At 34.6% G+C, this 25,682-nt stretch overlaps 2 protein-coding genes across 2 annotated transcripts; both read right to left on the bottom strand.

Annotated features, from left to right (window-relative positions):
- Nucleotides 1–1,675: 1,675 nt before the first annotated feature.
- Nucleotides 1,676–11,375, bottom strand: LOC140807442 (protein KINESIN LIGHT CHAIN-RELATED 1-like). The gene is made up of 4 exons (XM_073164278.1): nt 11,221–11,375; nt 10,424–11,106; nt 2,994–3,902; nt 1,676–2,232 (listed from the first exon to the last, which is right to left on the bottom strand). The coding sequence occupies exons 2-4, from the start codon at nt 11,056–11,058 to the stop codon at nt 1,998–2,000; spliced, it is 1,779 nt and encodes a 592-aa protein (XP_073020379.1). The 5' UTR covers nt 11,059–11,106; nt 11,221–11,375; the 3' UTR covers nt 1,676–1,997.
- A 1,077-nt stretch (nt 11,376–12,452) lies between these two features.
- Nucleotides 12,453–22,286, bottom strand: LOC140807206 (glutamine-dependent NAD(+) synthetase). The gene is made up of 13 exons (XM_073163952.1): nt 21,958–22,286; nt 21,461–21,766; nt 20,680–20,903; nt 19,697–19,800; nt 19,087–19,221; nt 17,295–17,463; nt 16,797–16,932; nt 15,580–15,718; nt 14,565–14,741; nt 14,236–14,403; nt 13,737–13,832; nt 13,005–13,133; nt 12,453–12,903 (listed from the first exon to the last, which is right to left on the bottom strand). The coding sequence occupies exons 1-13, from the start codon at nt 22,149–22,151 to the stop codon at nt 12,721–12,723; spliced, it is 2,160 nt and encodes a 719-aa protein (XP_073020053.1). The 5' UTR covers nt 22,152–22,286; the 3' UTR covers nt 12,453–12,720.
- Nucleotides 22,287–25,682: the final 3,396 nt, after the last annotated feature.

Raw genomic sequence — 25,682 nt, forward strand, 5'->3', positions numbered from 1 at the left:
TTTGATAAATATTCAAATGAATTAATAAAAAAATTAAAATAATAACATATTAGTAATTTAAATTCTAAATATAATAAAGGTACAATTTATTAATTATAAATTTTAAAATTTAAATAAATAAGTTAGCGACGGTTTTTCATAAAAACACAAATGTCGATGGTTATTAATTATGTCGCTATTTTAGTGAAGTGTTTTTAAAAAATTAGTCGTCGCTAAAATTGCGATGTTTTTCCTAAAAATGTCACTAAATTTGCGACGGTTCTCAAAAATTTGTCACTAATGGTTAACGACAACCGATATAAAGATGAAATTTTAAAAAGTCGCTAAAACCCTAGCTAATGAAATTAGCAACGGTTTTGACAATTGCAAACCCCTTTTTTTTTGTGGTGGCATGCAACCAATATGTCAAATTCATTAATATTGAGTGAGTCTATTCTATACCAGGAGATATACTCTCGGTTTTATTTTGTATAAGATGATCGACCAATCATCTCACTTGAAAACAAAAAATATTAAGAACATTTTTTTTATTTTACAGTGAAACGATCGATCGACCATCTTAAACAAACACATTGGAAATAGAACTCTCAGTATAACATAGACTCGCCCATCGATATGTTAGGTACTTAACGGAAAAAAAAAACATAAAATATTTATCCACTAGAAGAAACATTACGCTTATTAATGCACAAAATTTAGACTGCACTTTTCAGTACATTAAACGAATGCGCATAATTCACCCAATTATATTTTTCAACTCTTTAAAGTAAATGTGGCGATATACGTTGACTTTTTTAATTTAAAAGGGTGACTTTGAGCATCATAAGAAAGTGACCCGTGTACCATTATTTGATTATCCTAGGTATATTAAAAGCTACAATCCAAGTATACCAATTAGTCAACCAAATACATATATTGTATTATATATATAATACAATATATTTTTTTATAGTCATTCATGTGTATAATCTTTTATCAAATCAATTCTTATATGCTGAAATTGCATATATATTATAATAATGTTGCTTCTACTAATTTGTAACAGTCCCAAAATTCTAAGTATGAGTCGAGTTGAATTGTAAAGTCGACGGGATTATAATATTTTTAATCTAATTAAGTAGCAACTCTTACATGATATATGTGTGTGTGTGTGTGTCAGCACATTGAATTATAGATTCTGACTTTTATTATTATAATGTTTCATTTATATGAGCTCAATAAATGTCAATTTGGGATTTATTATGTTTAGCATGGATGAAAAAAACTCATGAGAAATTTAAATGGAATTGGAGAATATTCTAACATTAAATCATCTAGTAGTAGGTGTGAATTATATTACGAAAATAATATAAATAAGTTGACTTCTCAATCTATTTTATTCATTTAAGTGACATTCTATGGATTACTCTTCTAATTTTTTGGAGTAATTTCATGCATAAATATATAAGAAACACGCGGTAGAACAATTATCGGCAAATGGATTTAGGATATCAATCAAAAAAGGGAGAGGGAGATTTACATAATTGATTATCCGCACAGAACAGAAGGTATGAAATAGGATATCAATACATGCATTTACTCCACAATCAAATTGTGAGTTTCAAATACTTTTAATCAAAGTAAATAATAACTTCTTTTTGTCTCAAAAATGAATATTTTGAATGATACCAGAAAGTGAACTGAAAATTGAGGATTTTTAATGCATAATCAAATCAAATATTTCCATTAAAACACACAATAAACATTCAACCTTATCACCTAAATTTGTGATTTTAACAATTTAATTGCTAGATGCAGGGATAGCTAAAGAGACTTCCGCTTCCCACAGTTCCTTCAAACATCACAACAATCGACCCATTAATCAATAAACAGTAACTTAAAGGCCTTGGAAACAAGAAGCCACGACAGAGTACCAGAATTTTATATTATACACGATCTTTTATGTTTGCATGACACCGGAAACACACGAAATTTAGATTTCAAGCAACAACACACGATCAGCTTCTAAACCCAAACGCAGACCACTTCTTCGAAGTCTCTTTCTTCGTCCTTCTTGAATTAGGGTCGATAAGGTTTTCAAGCGATTTTGCCTCCTTGTTCCTAGACCTGCCAGCTTCTTTTAAGAGCTCAGCTAGCCTTGCTTTCTCATCATTGAAATCTGGATTTGCTGTTCCAAGCTTCTCCTCACGCAGTTTAAGAATGTACTCGAGGATTTCTATTGCATCTTCAATTCTGCAAATTTTGAGGAAAATATTTTAAAACAGGTTTAGGGTCAAAAAGCATTTCAAATTTGTACTTTACGCTCATCAACATTGACTAGATGTTCACCACGAGTTTCATTCGATCTTACTATTCTCCAAAATCCTACGTAGAACACTGAACATCCATCCAACTCATACAAAAAAAGGATTGGATAAAAGTGCAGCAGAAGCTTCGAATAGATCAAAGGGTGCAAGAGGAGGACCAAACTACTAACATTTCCTGGGATACAAACTGGTTTTACATTTGACTTGATAGGTTAAGTGTCACAAATTTCAAATGATGCCATACATGTTAATTGTTAATCCAAAATGACATTTTGAAATCACATTCAGACAATGCACGCCCATGAAGAATTGTAAAATATCAGGAGCAGGAGAACCATAAGGGAGTTGGAAGGAAAGACACTAATACATCTATATCTATAAAGATAAAATATTCAGACAGGCAGCAAGACTTCCTGTGATACTGGGCTTACATTACCTAATACAGGCATGAATATTTGCAAGCATTAAATACGGATAATTAATTACTTAATATTATTATTAATACACAGATTAAGTTATGATTCATCAGATTGGCATGAGATTAAATAATGGGTTATTAGAGGATTACATATAAGACTTCTATGCGTTCGGCGATCAATTTTATATTAGTATATCACTAACTTTCAAAATGAAGCAACTTCGGTTTTAAAAGGTGAAGAAAAATTCAAAACTCTGACGTGAAATTACCTTCCTATGCCATCATAAGTTGCTGCAAGATTGCTGTAAACACCCAGAGTATCCTGATGAAATGGACCACACTCCCGTTCTAGTATTTCTCGAGCTTCTTCAAACAATTCAGCAGCTTCATTCATCTTAAATAACTGCACAGAAGCCAAACCCATCTGATTCAACACAACCCCAAAGAATCCTGATTTCCTCTCGCCACTTGCTCTAAGTTTCATAACAGCACTTCCAAAGCAGTTCAATGATTCTTCGTACTTAAGAAGCATGTAAAACATCACTCCCATCCGAGCTTCAATTCCAGCAATTGTACTTTGCTGACCTGGTTTATCCTCCAATAGTTTCATACTCTTCTGCAGAAGTTTCAAAGCTTCATCGGGTTCATTAAACAATTCGTAAATGGCTGAAATTTCAGTCAACCCACTTGCAATTTCTTCAGCACTGGTGCCAGGTACAGGCTTCGTAAATATTCTCAGGGCATTTTCGCAATAAGACCGCGACTCCCTCAATTTTCCAGTCTTGAAGTACAATTCTGCCAGCCGTAAAAATACCGAGGCAACAGAAGGATGATTATCGCCCTTGGAAGATTTGAACACTGTAAGAGCTTTTTGATAGGAGAAAACAGCCTCGTCAAAACGGGTGAGGGACGAGTAAATATTTCCTATGCAAACATCAATAGCAGCAACTTCATTTTCTTGTACATTGGCAATCATTACCATACTAGCTAGCACAAGGTGTTCCAAGGCTGACTCATAATCTCCTTTAGCCTCACATATGAGAGCCATCAACCGACGGTCAGCTGCTTCCTCGAGAGATGCAGGCGGGCTATGCACACGATGAATTTCAAGAGTTCTCTTGCATAGATTTTCTGCTTCAACAAAGTTCATGGCCTGAACATGGGCCTCAGCTAAGTATCTGTGATTGGTATACAGCAGCACTTAAATCAAGAACGTCCAATAATTGTGATCCTTTAACTTAAACATTTTTCATTAGAACTTAGAAGGGCTTACGAAGAAACAGACATTTTAATTTCTCAAGATAAATAACTAAAGAAAAACATATTGAAGAATATACAAAGACTAATAGGTTATTTAGGTGGAACACCAGTGATGTTTTCAAGAACATTCAAACAACATGAAGTCGATCACAAAATAGGATAAATCAAAGTTAGTATCTATTCTTCAGGGATCAAAAGCTCAGAAGAAACATAAAAAGGTCCAATATCTTTTATAGTTCCCTTCCCAAGCCAAAGGCATTATTTAGATCATTATATCATATCTCTGCTCATCAATTGAAGAAACAAGAGCTACTTGGTTTCCAAGAAAGACACCTGTAGTGGGTCTAGACTCTAGATCCATAGAGTGACCCCAAATAATTGGATTAACTAGAATCGGTTGCTTTCAAAGATATAAATTAGTGATTTATATAAATAAAATAAAAGACTACATTAACTTTAAAATTTTATATGTTTGGATCATGCCACTAATTAGTATAAGACCTCATGTACAAAAAGCGCAAGGGTAGATTGAAGCATTTTTGCAAATTACTGCCAAAAAAAATAACTAACCTTGCTCTTTATTTTATCTCATTAATTATCGTATCACTAAGGTTGTGTTTAAATGCAAAGATTTGGACTTGTCAGACAATTTCAAATCGAATTTGAAATGCATGGATTTCAAATGACTGGGTTGAAGAGAAGCAAAAGAATATACTTTGGGCACATGGGTTTTTAATCATTCATTCTAATTTTGAACAAGATAGATAAATGGATTTGAAATGTGGATTTGATTTCAAATCCATGTCTCAGATCCAGTCAAACCAAATGCAACCTAAAAGAATTTCCTTTGTGAAAAAAAGACAGATCCACCTGCATGAAATTAGGAAAACATTTGAGCGATGCTTAAGGATTCCAATGTGCTATATTCAATATAAATACGAGAATGTAGTTGACATCAAATTGAAAGAGAACTAGCAAACGTGAAAAAAGTCACATGACTTGTGAGTGAGGGTAGATTCCCATCAAGGGAGAAACGAAAAAAACCCATATAAAATCACAACATGAATAATCCAACTTTGTAACTGGACACCCAATGGAGAAGTTTCAACCTGCGTGAGTAATATAAGTAATGACTCATTGTCCAATGAGATGGGGTTTCTTAACCGTTTAAGGCAACTTTTTAAACCATTTATCAAACTAACATGAGGGGAAAAGTATTACCAAAATAATGTATCCCACACATTCACAATTTATTTTAAAAGAAAATTAAAAGGCCTCACCCAAAAGAAGGGTGTAGCTTGACAAATTAAAACCCTGCCTCCTACAGGAATGGGGATTGCATTTACATTTTCAGGGGCGGGGCCTGCATTTACATTTTCAACAAATTTGTATTATTTTATTTAAAAAACAAAATAAAAAATCCACTCCTCCAATATTTATAGATAAACAATAAATAAAATATAAAAATGGTTGGTTTTTTTTTTAACCACGAACAAAAAAAAGGATTAATTAGATCTCGAGTTCGGCTCATCTGAAAATTCAAATTCCAGATAGATTCATTTGATTCAAATTTGATACCTTGTCAAAGCATGATTTTACATCTACCACTCATACACTTTCAATAAATTTATAAAATATTAAATTTTTTGTTTGGTACAAATGAAAATCCTAATTCGAGCTAGATTTATTTGATTCAAACTTAATATCTAGGCATCTAGCTAAAACATGATTTTGGTCTTAACACTCGATAATTTTAAATATACTCATAAGATATGAAAAAATAAAATAAAAATCTCCACGCAGCTCACAAACTATCAAACAAATCATTAGAATGTGAATTCAGCTAGAAAATATGTGACGTCCAAGTTTGAGTTCTGCTAGAAACTACGTGCAAGTTGCAACAGATTCAATCGAATCCGAATTCGATAAGTAAATACAAATCATAAAATAATCGAGCCAGCTCCAAAAACTTGATTCTGGCCCCTTTACTCGATACACCCATTGGTTAACTTTCATTTTTTTGGTTATACAATGATTAATCTTTATAGAGTAAAAATATATTTTTAATCTTCGCGAAACAATATTTTTTAAAGACCGCCACCTCATTAGTCATTACACAATCAAGCACAATCTTTCCTCACATTTTATATTATGTAATAGTTTTATAGATATAGAAACGGTTGGTTTTTTCTTTATTTTTTAAAAAATAAAACAAAACAGGTTTTTAACATTCAAATGCCACAAGCCCCACCCATGTAAGAGGAGGGGCTTCAATTTCTCAAGCGACGCCGAAGGACGTAAATAAATCAAATCATTCGTGAGATATTTGAAACTCAATTTGATAAAAGCTTGTTTGAGCTCGTTTAATGAGGTTCGTTAAGATAAACGAACCAAACCCAAGCTTTACAATATTCGACTCGTAAACAGGTTCGTTGATAGGCCCATGAGTCCGCACTTAGATAAAAAATAATAATTTTGTTTTGATATTTGAGTTATAGATATTATACTTTAATTACGAAAAATATAGAAAAATCTATTAAATTTATTTATTAGAATAACATTACAAATTTTAATAAAAATATTATATTTTCCTCTAAATATAATTTTTTTAATTAATAATTAAATTATAATTTATATTATTAAGCTCGTTTAGGCTCAATAAAAGCAAAAATAAGCCTGTGAGTCATGAACATATTCGTAAAATAAAGCTCGAGCTCGAGTCGATTATAAACGAGTCAAACTCAAACGTTCAAGAGTTTGGCTCAGCTCGGCTACATCCCTAACCTTTTTCTTCTCTAGGGGGGAGGGGTTTTGAAAATTTTATTTTTTAAATGCCCCGCCTGGTATGGAATTTAATTTTTTTTATACATAACAAGCGTGAATTACTTTACTTTGGTAATTTTACTACTCAAGTTAGTTTGGTAAATGTTTTAAAAAGTTGCCTTACACGGTTATAAAACCCCAATGAGATGTTTTTTTCCTCGTGAAGAGCTATTAATTGCAATGAAAACGATGGACTATGGCCCGCTATGAGATATATAACGGAATTTTAGTAAAGTATGACTATGAGTCACAAATGCTTTTAAATGGTTCGTGTCAGGGAGCTGTCAGGTTTCGGCTAAATCAAAAACACTTTTGATAATAAAGATCGGACATTATAAGTAAGTTCTAAGTTATTAATATTTCGCTTCCATAAATTTCAATTATTGAAATTTAGTGAGTGATATCCTCTGATCACCACTTGGTAAAAGTTAAAACCACTCGGTATTGATTAATAAGGAACCTTTACCGACTGTGATATTACACCCTTTTAATCAATAAGGAACTTTTACCAAACAACTTTGTTACAACAGGAACTATTTTCAATCTCCTTGACACTCACGGAAAATTTTAGGGTCCGTTTACAGCAAGTGTCACTAGTCCAAACGCAGGTTTTGATATTAACCTTGAGCCATGAAATCACAAATAAGATCGTTAGAAGGGGGTCAGGAGGATGTCCTGGCGTAGCCCCTCCGACGCTCAAGTCAGAGACTGAGGATATATGGGAGAGCAGCTAAGGGTGCTGCTGAGAATAATATAGTGAATGAATTAACTGAACTACTCAAACCTGGTATTTATAGGAGAATATCTGATGGGCTTGTCTTCCATTTGAGCTAGGGATGGGCCAAGGATAGTGGGCCCATCCATGAGGTATCACCCTTAAATTAGTTTCTCAAATGAGTTTCGATCCTCTCCACCACAGGTTCTACATCAACTCGCACCATTTCTTTCCTTGACATTCATGGTAAGGAGGCCTCAAGCTGGTAACGAGATGCTCTCCTGATAGCTTGGTCAGAGGTTGCCGTGGATGATCGTAAAGGACAGAAAATGGAAGAAATCCCTCGGAGTAGCGGACTCAAGTGATAGGATCTCGAACATATGAACATAGAAACTTGGGAGGATTCTATGCTCTTATAACATGGGAATTCCAGAACTCCAGAGCACCGCGTGTTGGACCAAGGTCAAGACAGCTTGGTTAGAGGTTGCCTTGGAAGATCGTAAGGGAGAGAAAATGGAACAGATCCCTCAGAGTGGCGGACTCAAGAGATAGGATCCTGAACATACGAGGATAGAAACCTGGGAAGGATTCTATGCTCTTATAACATGGGAATTCCAGAACTCCAGAGCACCGCGTGTTGGACCAAGGTTAATACAGCTTGGTTAGAGTTCTCCTGGGATGATAGTACGGGAGAGAAAATGGAAGAAATTCCTAGGATTAGCGGACTCAAGTGATAGGATCCCGAACATATGAGGATAGAAACCTGGGAAGGAGTCTATGCTCTTATAACATGGGAATTCTAGAACTCCAGAGCACCGCGTGTTGGACAAAGGTCAAGACAGCTTGGTAGAGGTTGCCTTGGAAGATCGTAAGGGAGAGAAAATGGAAGAGATCCATCAGAGTAGCGGACTCAAGTGATAGGATCCCAAACATACTGAGGATAAAAACCTGGGAAGGCTTCTATGCTCTTATAACATGGGAATTCCATAACTCTATAGCACAGGATGTTGGACCAAGGATAAGACACAGCTTGGTTAGAGTTCACCTTAGATGATCATAAGGGAAAGAAAATGGAAGAAATCCCATGGGGTAGAGGACTCAAGTGATAGGATCCCGAAAATATAAGGATAGAAACCTGGGAAGGATTCAATGATCTTACAACATGGGAATTCTAAAACCCCGAAGCACTACGTGTTGGACCAAGGTTAAGGAGGGTTAGGCTTTCACGCAGACGGTCATCCCAAGCTCCATCTCCAAATCTCTTTAGCATTTCGCTCTTGCCCTTGTATAGAAGGTTTTAAAGAGAGATTATTTCTCTCTTCTTTTGGATGTTTATTTTCTTTTATTATTTTGAGTCTTCTTGTTATATTTTTTCTCATCCCTCCAACGTGGTCGCTCTTTCCTTTTATAGGCGAAGAAGTACGTTATCTTTTTCCAATTTTAGTATTTTAGATGTCAAACTGTTCATTTATTGTTGTCAATTCATGCCCACTTTATGTCAAATTGTATATTTGCATATCCATATCCACCGATCTCTTCATTAATCAGTTTTGCACGGTGGTTGCAGTGTTGGAAAGACAATTTTGAAAGACACAGAGGCCTTCTTGTCATATGGTGTAAGAAGGATACCCACCCTAAGCTGGAAGCAGGCGAGCGGTTATATTTTCTGAGTGGAGGAAAAATCCACATGTGTAACATTAATTCATGCGAGTGGAGAATCGAACAGTATCAAGATATAGTGGGCAAGTGGCCTGCCAGGTAGAAAATGGGAATCTAAGGGTCTTTTTTAAGAATAGACTTTACAAGAAGGGGAGATTCCCCGAGTGGGTATTTATTGGCCCACGGTTCCCGGGGAATCAATGAGCATTAATGTTTTGCTTTCGCAAATTGCAAAAAACTTGAGGGGGTTTGTTAGAAAAACTTCTACATTTCCTATTTTTCGGCAATATTTCCAGCACATTACTGTATTGCCTCAACTACATTACTACATTACTGTTTGCATGTGTATTCCTTTATTTTTATGAACAAAATCCAAATTCAGATTATCATAGGATGATACATTCCTAATCCGACTGCAAGTAGTTTTGGAAGAAATGTTGTTTTCTTTAGTATAAGACTAATGTAATAGTACGTCATATCATACCCCTTTATCGTTTGATCCAATGTTGTAAACAGCGGTAGGTGGTGGGTCGGCCAGGGACCGCTTACCGCTCGCCGTCTAGGCGGTAAAAAAAAATTTAAAATAATTTTTACCATATTACCAAACATTCATAATATGATTATGCGTTGACAGTAAAATAACTACCAAACAGGAAGTGTTCGCAGCAGGCGGTGGACTGTTCGCATCGGCGGCGGTGGAAGGTTCGAGACGCTGGGAGGGAGGCGGTGGGCCTATCAATGTTTGACTTTTGGAGGAGAAAATGTTTTAGCAATTAGTGTTTTATTAAAAATAAATGCCGCCTCGCCCGCGGCCCGCCCTTGCCCGCCACTACTCATCTTCGGCCGCCTCAACCGCCATGTAGAACACCGGTTTGATCTAATATTCATTTACCATATAAGTAGTTGTGTCATGTTGTTTGACAACGTGTTTCCCTATAACAGCCATGTGTGGTGTCCTATCACATATTAGATTTGCTACGTTTAAAGGTTCCTTCTCCTATTTTCTCTGTCAGTGTAACTGAACATTGATTCTTAGCTTCAGGTACAGATATGTATGCGTTAACCTTATGAGGCAAGCATGCCTTTCAAACAAGGTCCATTTTGCATCATTTTCCACCACAGTTTTTTTCCGACTCGGCATTGATTGAATGCACTAAAAATAAATGTACAGGAGCACAAATAATAATTCATAATCAATCCAACAAGCGACAACATAACCTTCAAAAAATTTGCAATACACACCTGCAAGTCTCTGCAACTCGAGGATCAGTATCACCCAATGCCTCCATCTGTATCTTCAACCCTTCTTGGTAACACTCGATAGACCGATCCAGCTGCCCTAACATTGAATATGTATCCCCCAGCTGCATATACCCCGAAAACACAGCCAATGCGTGATCTGCACCTCTCTTCACGTCCGGAACCTTAATTGCCTTCTCCAATACCGCTGCCGACTCCTCAAACCTCCCCAAGCTACAATAAATCGCCGCCACTACATGCAGGCTCATAACCAAGTCCAAGCTCGGCTCCCCGTCAATCGCGCAACGCTCAAAACTATTTGCAGATCGCAAAGCATATTCTAAAGCCTTGTTCGGGCCTTCCCCTGAAGCAATTGTGTCACGTGCCAGCTTGAGTAAGAACGGGCCGAGATCCGGGTTGTCAAGTGAGGCTTCGTCTAAGAAGTTTTTCTCCGGCGGAGACTTCTTCTTACGATCAGGCGATGGTTTCGCGCGTGAGGTCGAAGGCGAAGGGGATGGAGGGCGGCGTGAGGCGGATCTAGTGGACCCGGGTTGAACTGGGGTTTCTGGGTCATTGGGAACCATGATTCGCAGAGGCGGTGCGTCCGGTGGCGTCTTGACGGTAACTAATCCCGGCATTTCAGGAGAATAAATTGAAAATTACTGGAATTCTAGATTTTGATAACGCTGAAAAGTTTATTTATATAATTGAAGAAGGACAGGTGTGAATTGGAAGGATTAACGGCATGAATTTCAAGCAAAATTGTTACTTAATAATGGTGAGATTCTTGCATTGCATACCACCATTTCCAGCTGTTGCTGCCTGTTGGTGAGTCTGAACTGATTACTGAATCCCAAATTAAAGTGAGGCAGTAAAATTGCAAGTTTACTCTAGAAAATCCAATTTCCACCTCCAATTTACAATAATTGTGGCATGTTACTCCTTGCTCATCACATATACCTTGCAGGATCTTGGAAAGGTCGATTTTCACTCCTAAGATGATTAAAAAAAATCAAAATAAATTTAGAGTTTGTAGAGCACGAAAATGTTAAAATATGTCGATGTTTCTTGTAATTGTTAAATAATGATTAGTTTCATCGTCATTTATTAGAATTTTAAACTCTTATTCAGATTTCGAATGATGAATATGATTTGTAGATATTCGTATTAGCTTCATAACGAATGTTAAATCGTTTCATTTGGATAATCGAGCCGATCAAAATTTCCAAAATACCGCGAATGATTATGCTCATCTGATTGCTATTTTCGTTGCAATCAGTTTGGTTTTTGCAACAATCGTTTTGGTTATATAACACCTGAAATACGACTTGTCCTTAATTGGGTTTTCTGTTCAATCATTCTGATGGCTGGTCATTTGCATCACTGAGCTGTGAGATATCATCGCAACATTGCAATTCGTCATATTTTCAATTTGAATAATTTTGAGTTTCGACTTCCATATCGAGTTAACAACTTCACTCTTAACTAAATATATTAGAAATATAATAATAATTTTTATTATTATTAAAATCAAGATTGTCGGTATTTTTTAACCCAACATGTAAAAAAAAGAAGCTCAAAGTTGGGGAATCCTTCACATTTTCAACGAGATTAGTAAGATTGATGGATTATTTTGCTTCAATTGAGAAGTAATGAATGATTGGACATGAGAGGAGTGCAAGCTTCTTCTGGCAGCGTAAAGTAGCTTTTTTAATTATTGGAGTTGTTTGATAAATACGCATAACATACTCGATTAATTTCGAAATTTCCCATGATTATTTGCCTTTTTTTCCCTAACTTTTCCAATTATGCACGCATTTCTCATAACATATTTGCTTTCCTTTCACAATTGACGCCCACTTTTTTAGTCTTTACCAAATTATGTAAATACCAAAATTTTCAATGTGTTGTGTATAATGAAGTATTTTGGGAGAGTAAATTTTGTTTGTATGAATAAGCAATTATTTTGTAAAATAAGAGAATTTAGATCATGAAATATATATATAAAATTTCTAACAAAGCGACATTAATATTCGCGCAGAAATGTTATCATTTCTCTTATATTGGTAAAATAGATATCAACAACAGAAAATAAAAATAAATGTCATTATTTGTTTCTAATCATCAACAAGAAAACATAAAATTGACAATAAAAGTAAGAGCAAAACAGCCCTTCTCTGTGTGTGTGAATATGAATATGTATATCACACAAATTTTATGAACGGCCAATGTAAGAACATATAATCCATGAACTATACTTTCGACAACGACGATTCTGATCAACCATCATCAGTAATAACCTAAAACCCAGCTTTCGGATTCTCCGAACCTGCTCCTACAATGCCACCCATGCCACTATCAATTTCCACTCTTTCATCTCTCGACTGCTCCACAAGTTCATCAATCTTTCGAAACTGATACGGCCATCTTGAATTGTACAGGAATTGGCGCAGATCAAATCTATTATCCTCAGGTGAATAACTCTGATGATAGCTCGAAATTATTATTAATCAAACAAGACAATTTAAGCATAAGAAGTACGGAATAAAAAACTTTAAACTTTTGCTTCCGTATAATGAAGTACCTCAGCGTGATAGGAAGGCGTTAGTACAGTCATCTTATGCCTGTTGATGGAATAATACTTGAAGAAGTGCTTCACTTTGTCACCAATCTCTGCTGGAGTTAATTTTGGTCCCCATTTATAACAGAGATTCTGCCAAAATAAGGAAAAAACAAGATTTATAAATCATAAATAATAGGAAATTATCTTGAAACTGCCATTAAAATGAACCGCTATATTTTGTCAGCCATTAGATTAGGAATGGACCTGCGACCTAGTATATCGAAAAGATGTAAAATTTAAATTTAGAAAACTTACAAAAACTTTAATAATATTCATTCTTAGAGTAATAGCTTCTGTTTGTCCTGGCAAAGGCCACAACTATACTACAACATATTCTGTTAAACTCTTAGCTGGGCCACAAAATAGCCATTATGAACCATCAGACACTACCGAACAATGCATGATAAGGTAAGCCAAAAGTTCACCATCAAAATATTACATTTAATGTAATAGAATTTCAAACAAATTGAGGACTGAGCAGTAATTACTTAATTCAAGCTTTCTTGAATGACCATCGTTTTGTTATCTAACCCCACCCCTCAACAGATGACCATGTCAAGGGATATGCAGCAGATTGGAATTACAAATGGTTATAACCTCGATCACTTTGGGGCCTATTATCCAACATACTTTTACTCAGCTGTAAATAATTGAACTTGGTCAAATTGGCATGTAAGTTTTTGGCATGCAAACCTTAAACATGGATACAGGCCCACAGCGGAAAATTTTTCGCAATCTGCCATATACAGAGAGCTCTTCGTATGTCATTCCCATGTCCACTTCATCCAGCTGTTTCCAAATTAAACATACTGTCACACTCAACATGCAAAGGTTATATAACTAAATGCTTGATGACAACATGGTAAGAAAGAATGTCAAAGAACAAATTTCAATGGTAAGAAGACCAAGAATAACGACAAGATGAGGCAGAAACAAATTTGTAAAGTGGGAAGGCGCTCAGAACCAGAATGTCAACCATAAGCATGATCAGGAGGAGAAGACGAGAAATAAAGAGAGGAACATAAAAATAAACTTCTTTCAACTGGAATCTTTTGTGAGCACATATGATAGGAGAATACTAAATTAAAGATCAAGGTTTAAATCAAGGCATCAGATGCATTTTCAAAGCATAATGTGGGTATGGTTGGTTTCGACATTCAACCCCTTGGTCGGGTGCAGTTTGAGAAAATACCTGGCTGTAGTCGGATCGTATAGGCTCCAACTCAGCAGTTGGCGGAGCAGCCTCAATTTCTGCCAAAGAAGAGTAACCAAGATGGACAGCAGCCCATTTCAGAAATGTTCGGAGATCCTGCTTGCTAATACTTCCAATAGGGTTAATATCAGCCGAACTGCAATCGTACTGCACAGGACAGGTTCATCAATTTTAGGTGGAAAATAACCCTAGGAAAGTCGAAAAAAAATGAGATTGCAGTTCTTGTGCTTTTAAACTAATGATGAATAACATGAATGCAAAACAAATGACCATGTCAATATACGTTCACATTTGTAATACTGAAGCACCTTTGTAAGGTAACCACGCAATCCTTCATCCACGTTGGAGCTACCTAAGACCAGATAAAAGCCTGGTTTGTTCTGAACCCATGGCAATAGTGACGCTAACATGAAAGCCAGGACCATTCTAATTCGAGCTTGAATATTTTGAAGGCCTAAGTTTTCAGCATCTGATCCCCCATCCACCTAGAGAAAAAATATAAACAAAGAAAACTTCGTCATGGGAGGATTTCAAAACATCAACTGACTTGCACATATATAGCATGTGTGAAATCGAATTTAAATAGACACAATTGCTTGTAACGACCTCACTCACAAAGTAACATAATTTAAATATCGATATTTATAATAAGTGGGATAAAGTTATATTTTGTCATAATAAATAAAATCCAACTCTAAATAAGTTGCACACTTTTTATGGAGTTAGGCCAAACCTGGATAAAAAATTATAATACTGGACTAATATGTCAATAGTACATTAACTCGAAAATGGAAACATAAGGTGCAATTAAACAAGAAAAATGCTCTCTCCACAGCTCAGAGGAAGAAAATAAGCATGCATGACTCATTTAAGCCCTCTCCTTGAGGAGAGAGAAGCTTATTCTGAAAGAGTTGATGCAAAATCAACGGAAGAATTTGAAGGATAAAAGTTTTCTAGGTTAAAATGAAGGATTCTCTCAATACCCTTTTTCCAATGAATTAATCGCAGATAGATTTTATAATTCAACATAAAAGATTTGTAATTGCGTAAATTAAGAAAATTTCTTGGCAATCTTGAAAATTAGCTTTATGAGATTCATTTCATGAATTTCTGACAATGCACAAAAAAACCAGTGGCGAATTATTAACCGACTTTAAACCATCGGCTTTAAAGGAATAATTAATACAGAATCAGAAAGCCAAGGAATGTTACTTTTGTCCACACATTTTATGCTTGGGAATTCGGTGAATAAGTTTCTTCAAGTCAAATGATGGAGGCCATTCAATTGGCACAAACTTAATTTTAAAATCTTCATCCTCATACCTTGTACCTTGGCCTCTTTCCAGTAAGAGTTTGGAACAAAGAAAGCAAGGAAGAAACCACTCCATCAATTGAAACATCAAGATGCCACGACCCAATTTCTTCAGCAAGCACCTTTGCCCGAGTCCTTGTAGCATCAGAACTAAAAAGAGAAAAGGCTATCAACGGCCAATTGCACATGAGAGGTAGTCAAAGTCATTAAAATGTTTCATTTCCTTTTTGTCAGAAGCTCCAAATAAGTAAAGTCGAACATTGAGGAATTCACAACAGAGCTTCCCAGAGAGAAAAAGAAGAGAGAACAGCTGGCTCTTATATTCATTTATACATATCAAGATTTCTTATTCCAAGCAATAGAGCGTTTTGAAATTTCACCATGTAATGCCACGCATATATGCACGAGAAATATTTTTTACAAAACATAAAACAGTGAATGAAATATTCCAAGAGAAATAAGCAGTCAAAGTGCATCTGTGATCAGGGACTTGGATAAGATATTTTACCTTTCCCTGAATCATATTTTCTGTGTGTACCTGTGTTACGTGAATTATCATTTTAACATCTGCCTGACTTGACTTCCATTAACGTATTTTGCATAGTTTATAGACTCAAAAGTTCAAAAATTGTAGTGTCCAATTAGCACAGCCAAAGTCACGAAAAATCCCAAGCAGGGGTAATAGTTTGTTGCTCAAAAAACTATAGGAAATTCACATACAAAATATTGACAATTCTCATTGATTCCAAAATTTTAGTATAGGAGGCAATTTCATATAAATAGACGCAGGACTCCAATATGGCTCCAACAATAACAACCACTGAAAGATTTTTATATTCTTCATCCTCATGACTAAATGTTTATTTCCCAGACGACCCTTCAAATCATTCTGTACTTTTACATTAAATTAACTAATCAAGATTAATCGACTGTTACACTGTTAAGTCACAAACGAATTACAGGAAACTCACTCAAAATATGAACTATTTCTCACCAATTCCAAAACCGTTAGTGGAGGAGGCCAATGATGTAAATAGAGAAATAACTCTTATATCACCCTATAACATTAACAGCCACCAACATATTTTAAAATTCTCATCCCTACCAAATCAAGTAATACTTATTTAATGAATCCCTCGGGACCCACAAAGTCCGGTATTCTTACATTATATTAAACGTGCAAGGTGCACAGGACCTCAAATTTGGTTGTCTGTTCATTAATTCTCACCTATTTTCAGTTCCCATGAAAACTGTGTAGAATAGGCGATTAGCAAATTCCTTGCTGTCAGTTGGAAACTGTCCACCGGTGTAATGACCGATTCGGATAGCATCAGCTTTGACTTGTTCATCCCCCTTTGAAATTTCTGAAGAAATCTTTGCACCATCAGGCAATTAACTATATGAAACATGAAGCAGGATAATATGAAAGCTATAGTGCCCGCCCCAACACAAAATAGAAAGATTAATTTAACCAATGTAATTATGGTGATGCTCCTCAAACCATCAGCTAACTAATCTTTAGAAACAAGTCAAACATTACAAAGGATAAGCCTCCAAAACATTTCAAAACAAGAGGATCAACCAAGAAAAATCTGTCCTCGATTTATCGAATATAACTAAAACAATGGACGAAATATGAACCCATAAATGCACCTAAAACAATATTCAGCTCCTTTATGCATGTTGGAAAAGTAAATAAGCACCGTAGTAAAATAATTAAAAAAACCTTTAATAACCAGCTGGCACATGCAACCAACTATCGCAGCAACAGACGAGCTGTCAGCCCCACCTGAAAGTGGAAGCAAAAAACCAGATGCACCGCTTCTTCTCAAATAATCCCACAGCCAGCAACTTGGTCCAAAAGCTATTTCCTCTTCAGGAGAATGATATTGTATCTGAAGACAAAGAACAATTAGTTCTCCAAAAATGTGAAGCGGAAACAACAGATCTGCATAAAAGGAACCACTTGGATGATTCTGATCAAGGGTTGTTTAGTAACTTATTTCAAATCAGCACTCATTCATGGTCATTGATATCCCTTAATCAATAGTCAATACTAATGAAACACAGTGCACCCAAATTGTAGTACACACGGTGAACACCAATGTCCAGTGAGCATAAATTGATATTATTATTGATGGTTCATTAGCCAGACACAATTATAGAGACCATAGTCATTTATAATGTTCTTTAAGGTTATCCTTATATGCACATCCACATTTATGAGTTGCAGGGATCTCATGGACTCCTTCAATGCAAGCATGCATGGGCACGCACATAAAGGTAAATTTGTATTTTAGGATTAATTGGAATTAATCCCCTGGAACTACATAGGGTGCCCATTTGATCTTCCTAATACTTATAATTACGTTGTTTTGTCACTCTAACCATATCCAGTGTACACTTAATTCCCTTAAGGTTGCGTTTGGTTGGTTGGATAGGATTGTCATTGTCAATCAATGTTTAGTCGTATATTATTCAACATCCTATTAAAATATTTTAATAATCATAATATTTATCATCTATACAACTCATGTTATTAGTTTTATCTATTTTTCTTCTAAAAAACCAAGAAAAATAATAGTTGATCAAAATTTTTAAATATAATAAAATAATCAAGTTTTTAAGTCATACAATTAAAACATATAATTATACAACTAAACAAAACGACACTATTATAATTACAAGTAAAATATACAACTATACAACTAAACATAACGACAGTATTATAATTACAAGTATGTAGATGACAGAAAATAATAATATTGAATAAATAGGGTAATTAATGATATTACGGGCAAATAATGAAATTAATTATAAAAGGGGCTTAATTGTAGGCAAGATATAGTTGGAGGTGCAAGTAAATTCAACTAAGAGTATGATGGGATTAATTGTGCACAAGGTGTAGTTGAGGAGGCCTATACTTTAGTTCTAACAAAAAATAAGAATGTTCGTACGGGTATACAAAAACAGCAAACATTTATCATTGACGACACCTATATTAACCATTAAAGTCAACAATTCATGTGCCCTAAACCTAACTTCTCAAGATGTCAGCAGTGAAAAAGGCTTTGTTAATATTCAACTTTTTGGATAACTCAAAAAATGTCCCAAGGTTGCTATGGGACGATAAACTAAACTATGATCCTACAGTTCCATTACTTAACCGCGAGGAAAGTGGTAAAATAATTTTAGTTCAACCGTGCAAGGTGACAAATCTATTGTTGCACTACACAGCAACTCAACATCAAAACATTTTAGGTGCTCAGCCTTGGAAGCTAAAGTATGCAAGTATGATAGCAGGCAGATATAATCTTTCTGAGAGAGAAGTGGAGGCCACAAGTCACTTATGGAAATCCATTATAGACCTAAGATGTTTAACAAACTCATTTGAGACAAAGTTTTACAAAGAATACTTTGAATGCATTGCAACAAAGATTAAATAAATAAAAAGAGACAAGTATTTGGATAGATGTTAATGAAATACTTTGATATCAATCATTCTAGAAAGTGCTAACCTTAAGTGGACTGGAAAGTGACATTTGAAGCTTGAATGACTGGCAAAGCTTGAAAGGCACTGCTACTGAGGAAACTTTTGGTTTACAGCTTGCTTGTTCTTGAAAGCTACTTATAGATCCTCTAAGACTAGCAACCTGCCATTTAGAACATGATTGACAAATCAAAGTTAATAATGTGGTTTTAAAAAGAGAGACCGCGATAACAAGTACTCAGTTTCACGCAAAACCTTAAGCACAGGAGGGTGAATCTTATCACGAATATTATCATGTGGAAAAGATTTTTATATTTGGAAAAGCACAACCAGAAACGACTATATATCTCAAATAAATGGTTTTGTCAGCTTACCTGATTTATATCATAATCAGGAAGTCACACAGCATATTCATCTTGCACAAGTGTAAAGGGGTTATAATTTTCGTTGCATCATACAAACAATGAATAGATTTATAGCACACAAGATTAGCAACATACACACTTAACTGGAAAACCGAAAACACTAAAAATGAGTAAGTAAATCTAATCATTTTTTTATCCCTTTACCGAAAAAGAAACACAAGCACTATTCTTTTTGTACCGCTTAATGAAATAATTAAGCAATTCGACAGATACCGCATCTAGATCGATTTGAGCAACCACCAACTCTACATCCTTCAAAGAGAATTGTGAACCTTGGGCAACCACATCTCCATTCACAACAACACAAGAACATCCATCTGCATACATAAATAGATAACAAATATGTCTTTGAAATTCAATTCATTTACACAGCAGAATAACTAATCAAGTAAATAATAAATTATTTCTATCATTTATAATTATTCATTTTTTAACACAATTCACAAACTGAGGCTGCAGTAATTAGAAGTCCAAGGCACACTAATGTAAAACGCTTTATTGAGGTGAAATGCCCCCAAGACATGATATGATAGAATCTAATAATTTGAAGAGATTTTCATAACACATAATCCAAAATGTACTTTACAATCTACTAATATGGTAAGAAAACAAATAGCCCCGCTAGTATGTAACTGAAGATTACTAACTATCGTCTCGCAGTTTATTATCTATTTGTTATCCCTGCATTTAAAATGTGCCTAAATGCTTCTTTCAGCCTTAAAAGCGCAGCGCATCAAGCATGGGGTTTAACTGTTAAGACGCACTTTATTGAAGGGTTGCGCCTCAGCTTGAGCCGAGGCTCAACAATTGAGACTTGCCAAGCTTTGAGCCTAAGTGGTGACCCTTGTGGTCTTTTAATAACTATGACTGTCTAGTACATTAATAAAATGGTGACCAGTTGGTTTATTAGGATTTAGCTCTTGAGTTCATGGGCACGAACATGAAGTTAAAGGCAGTTCCTAAGATTCTGATATAGCATAACACCAATCAATTTTTAAGTGCCTGCTCATTTCAAGCAGAATGCCCTGAAGATAATCAATCAGGCTCCATTTGGGATATAAGGCTTTCGAAACACTTCAACAGAACAAGCCATTCCAAAATTGTTCCTTCATTGTTAAAAGGTAAACTGCTGGACATGCTGTATAACAACGAAAAAGATCCAGCACATACAGTATGATTTAAAGCATGCTACCCACCAAAATATAGTCGACCACCATCACATCCTTGGTGATTGCTGTACAGGTAAACTCCTCCACGAGTATGTGTTGCACCTATAAAAGCGCGAAGGCGTATGTCAAGCTTTCGTAGTTGATGATGACTTCCACTAGCATTCATGAAAACTTCAACACCATTAAGCGCGAGCTCCGCATGAGGGGGCATAGGACTAAAAAGTTCCTCACAAACTTCGGCTGCAACAGCGCTGAGGTGAAAATAAACCCCAAAGTATTAGATATCTGTAAAAAAATTAATTAGAGTTAAGTATTCAGCTGCATAAGTCCTTTCAAGGCATGTATTTAAAACTTATCACGGACTCATGTGCGAGCTTTGTCCATAGGGGTCATGTATTAAGATCATGAATCTGAAGAATGATTTTCACTGCATGACATGAAAGAACCAACTCTGTATGCTGACCAGATGACCCAATTCAACAAAAGTACTTTGTAATAGAACCAGGATATTTCCTTAAAAAAAAGAACTAGGATATCTGACGCATGTATATCAATGCTCACAACTGATAGCATAAAAAAAATCGAACTACCAAGATCAAACACGGTTCTGATTTCAACCTGAGATGACATTGAAAAGATGCATCAATGAAATCTCTTCAAGCCAGTGACCCATCGTAAATTAACCACATATTAAATTTTTTTAAAATTCGAAATTAAGATCTTAAATTTATGGCAAAAGGATGCACGGCATTGTATGGCATGAAATTACGAGGACCGATTTTAAAAATAATGCGACATAGTAACATACGTGTCTAGAAACTGAATATAGCCATAGCCAAAAGGTACCACAGTCTGCGAGAGAGCCTCAGATATGTCGTTTGGAAGTAAAAAGTCCTCAAGTTGCTCTTTTTGCTTCCATGCTGTAAACCATCTCAGTTCTCTATAGTTCCCATCATTTGCAAGCCACATCTTTGGGCGTATCATCACTATTTTTCTATTAAGGCACAGTACTTGGCAATTGTACCTTTCGGAACCTTTGATAACTGGCATACCAAAACTGCAAAATATGCCATCTGTCCAATCACCAAGCAGTAGTTCCTTCAAGCACTCCCACCTGCCAATCGATATTTCAAAATCTCGAAATAACCAAGCTGTAGCGATAATACATGTACTGTTTTGCCGACGAAAATTCAACAGAAAAACAACTAAATCAAATGAATTCGTCGTTCCTTCTTTCAGCGATTTGGAAACATGCACCAACATTCATTGAAATTTACATGCATACATGTGGAGTTGGATACATACCCGTGGGTGACGGTATCGAGTTCCAAGAAATGGTCCTCGCAGCCATAACCAGTAATTTCAAGCTCGGGACCGAGACGAATCACTGCTCCAGCTAGTTTAGCCCTAGAAATGGAGTCCTTGATGTTTTTCATGTTGCAATCGAAATCCATTGCCCATTGATTCAAGTTACAGGTTGCCACCTTCAGAAGCCTCATCGTCAAATTACAGAATTCCGACTCAATTTTCCTCTTTCGCTCGCATTAATGACTAAGAATTCATATTCTAAATAATACCCATTTTATTCCAAAAATGTCATTTGCCCTTTCGGAAAACTAAAAACAAGGTGGAATGAGATTATTCATTCTAATTTTGTAGGATATTCAAAGGATATAATTTAGGAATGATCACACAAATCATATCGAAATGATATTTTATTAATTTTATCATTTGGCAAAAATTTATTTGAGACGATGTCAAGAGTTATATTTTATCATTTTGACGATTCATTAAAAAATATTACTTTTTATGCTAAGAGTATTACTTTTTATTGTGAACACCGTTACGGCTCACAGATAAAGATTCGTGAACTATCTCCCAAGAGACCTACTCCACTAATTTAATAATAATCCAATAAGCTCGTCACCTAGAACAAAGTGTTCCCTAAATTTTCCAATATACTTGGACATGATGTTATATCTCAAGTAAAAATATAGATTGTGATACAATACATTATATGAACTAGTAAATTATGTACACCACCCACTTCCCCACCATGAACTTTTGGTGTAGAGGGAACTAGCTTCGCACCTCCCGAGAATTCGAAGGTGCGTAGCTTGCTTGTAAAAAAGTGTAAAATTATAATCGTAATTTATATAAGATTTTTTTAAATTTTTTTAAATGTTTAACTTAATAATAATTTACATAAATTAGTGAAGATTTACACTGTAATTTGAAGATATAATATTAAAAATAATTTGCAATTGCAATATTGGAAAATAAATGTTTGTTAAAATAGAATTTTGGAATAAAAGATTGTGTTTCCAGGGGCCAATTTACTAAATTGGGCTGTTGAACTTATTAAATTGGGCTGTCAATTTCAGTTTAAGTAGTTTTTACATTGTTATAATTTGTCAAGCTCGTTAACTCGGAAGAGCCCAATGGTCCTTTAGGCCCAAATATTTGTTAATTCCTTATTTATGTTAAAAGGAACAAGCAAATCCATCCAAGAATAGAAGTTGCAATATAGTTTGTTTATGATCGATATATTTTTAAATTCCCCATTTTTCTTCACCGTTGTTTACCTATAATCAAATTCTCGATAATTTATTTTTGTTTGGTCGAGATTTATTTTATGCTTCAGTCATTTTAATTAAATTGAGAGTGCAATTTGATTTTTTTATTGGATTATAATAAAATTAATAAATTATTTTGATTAATAATGAGTTAATAATATCAATTTAATTTATTATAGCTTATTTTAATCGAGTCTGATCAGGTCTTTTTGGTGACTCTAATATAAACTCGAATAAATTATATTAGTTGTATTTTATTGAATATGTGGGAATAAATTAGTTAGATTATATTATCATAAGTTCAAGATAAGATTTTTCTAATATTAGCTGATAATCTTTATTTTATGAAAAAGACACAAACTCGTGTGAGACGGTCTCACGAGTCGTATTTTGTGAGACGGATCTCTTATTTGAGTTATCCATGAAAAATATTCTTTTTTATGCTAAGAGTATTACTTTTTATTGTGACTTCGGTAAGATTGACCAGTCTCATAGACAAAGATTCGTGAAACCGTCTCACAAGAGACTTACTATATGAAAAATAGGTAATATCATATATTAAATTTAAAATAAGACTCGAGGGTTTGACCGTTTGAAGCTTTAAGGTGAAAATCAGTCGCTAACAAAAGATTGTTAAAGCATGCTTCAAGGATATTTCATATTCTTTTGTATGTTGTAATTAATTAGTTCATGTTAAATACGTAGACTGATAATGATCATGTTTTTTTCGTCTTTCAATTTTCTTGAACCTTGCTAACAATTTCTCTCTCAACTCAAAATTTATTGAGTAGGTCTCTTTGTGAGACGGTCTCACGAATTTTTATCTATGAGAAGGGTCAATCCTACCGATATTCACAATAAAAAATAATACTCTTAGCAAAAAAACGTAATATTTTTTCATGGATGACCCAAATAAGATATATGTCTCATAAAGTACGACATATAAGACAGTCTCACACAAGATTTTACCAAACTTATTTGCGTTATTAACTCCTTAATCATTCCTCTCGCAACTCTCATAATACGTGCTATAAATAATAAATTTCATTCACTCGAAAAAAAATCTCGACGTATTTGATAACTTTTCAATAATATATTAGCTCCGAAGGATAAAAAATATATATGTTAGATCTACACATGTTCCATCAACTTAACGTAAAAAATTATAAGATGTATAATATATTTCATTCTACGCGTATGTGTATTACTTTATATTATCACGAACACTTTCAAAATCAAACACGTTTCCCTATGCGAGTGTATATAGTTTTAAAATAAACAAAAACTCGTGAAAAACGGTTTTATACTATATTTTTTGAGACAGATATTCTATTTGTGTTACACATAAAAAATTATTATTTTTTATATCAAAAATAATTTTTTTTATTATAAATATAAATATAATTAACACGTTTTATAAATAAAGATCCGTGAAAAAGTCATAGCGTGCATTTATGACTTTAGAAATATATAACTAATCGAATGTGAAATAATAAAAACCACGTGGAATCCCACAAGAGTGCTGTTGGACTGAATAGTGGGGAAGGAATTCACGTGGCTCACCCTTTATCGAACAGTTCCCAGATTTTAATCAATGCTGATTAGGGCAACGTAGCACGTTGAGGAATGGACGGTCCTAAGATTTTCAGATTGAATTAAATTCAGTAAAATATTATTGGTACATACATACTGTATAGTTTATTTATGTATATCTGGATATTCATAAATAAATTTTTTTTAAAAAAAAATCCTTCCGTGCTTAATTAGGCTATTTATTGTAATTATTCGTCAATAGTGGGTATCATGTGAGACTATTTCACGAATCTTAATCTGTGAGACGGATCAACATACTCATATTCACAATAAAAATTAATACTCTTAACATAAAAAATAATATTTTTTCATGTGTTAAGACCAATGGAATCCGAATATCTCCACATTTGTATGATATTGTCCACTTTGAGTTTTAAGTCTCATGGTTTTGCTTTTAGAACCACCCAAAAGACATCATACCAATGGAGATATCATTCCATCTATATAAAATCATGATCTTTCTCTAGATCTTCTAATATGGGACTTTGGTTGCATCCCAACAATCCTCCTCTCAAACGAAGTTCCACTATTATTCCCAACATCATGGATAAACCAAATAAGATATACGTCTCACAAATACGACCTGTGAAACCGTCACACACAATTTTTTGTCATTCGTCTTTTGTAATAAAAGAACATCGATTTTGAATTCTAATTTGGTCCCTTGCCAAAAGGTCTTGGAAAGTAGAAAGAAATGCTCCTTTTGAACTAAAGTAAGTTCAAAGATACTCGTATCTCTATAGCAAAAGACTAAAGAAAACATATAATTGAAGAAAAATAGCATAAATAAAGTTGTCACGAAAGAAAAGTCAACTTTCATATATAAAAAAAAAACAATAGATTCAGCGGCAACACATGCAA

The sequence above is a fragment of the Primulina eburnea genome, chromosome 12, assembly GCF_022965805.1.
Source record: "Primulina eburnea isolate SZY01 chromosome 12, ASM2296580v1, whole genome shotgun sequence".
Classification (NCBI taxonomy): domain Eukaryota; kingdom Viridiplantae; phylum Streptophyta; class Magnoliopsida; order Lamiales; family Gesneriaceae; genus Primulina; species Primulina eburnea.

Coding starts and splice junctions, on each gene's coding strand:
- LOC140807206 (XM_073163952.1), bottom strand. CDS start 22,151: ATGAGGCTTCTGAAGGTGGCAACCTGTAACTTGAATCAATGGGCAATG. Junction 19,222..19,696: donor CTCAAATCGATCTAGATGCG/GTATCTGTCGAA, acceptor TCTAAATGGCAG/GTTGCTAGTCTTAGAGGATC. Junction 14,742..15,579: donor GAAAGAGGCCAAGGTACAAG/GTATGAGGATGA, acceptor TTTTTTCTCTAG/GTGGATGGGGGATCAGATGC.
- LOC140807442 (XM_073164278.1), bottom strand. CDS start 11,058: ATGCCGGGATTAGTTACCGTCAAGACGCCACCGGACGCACCGCCTCTG. Junction 3,903..10,423: donor CGAGTTGCAGAGACTTGCAG/GTGTGTATTGCA, acceptor TACCAATCACAG/ATACTTAGCTGAGGCCCATG. Junction 2,233..2,993: donor ACTTATGATGGCATAGGAAG/GTAATTTCACGT, acceptor CAAAATTTGCAG/AATTGAAGATGCAATAGAAA.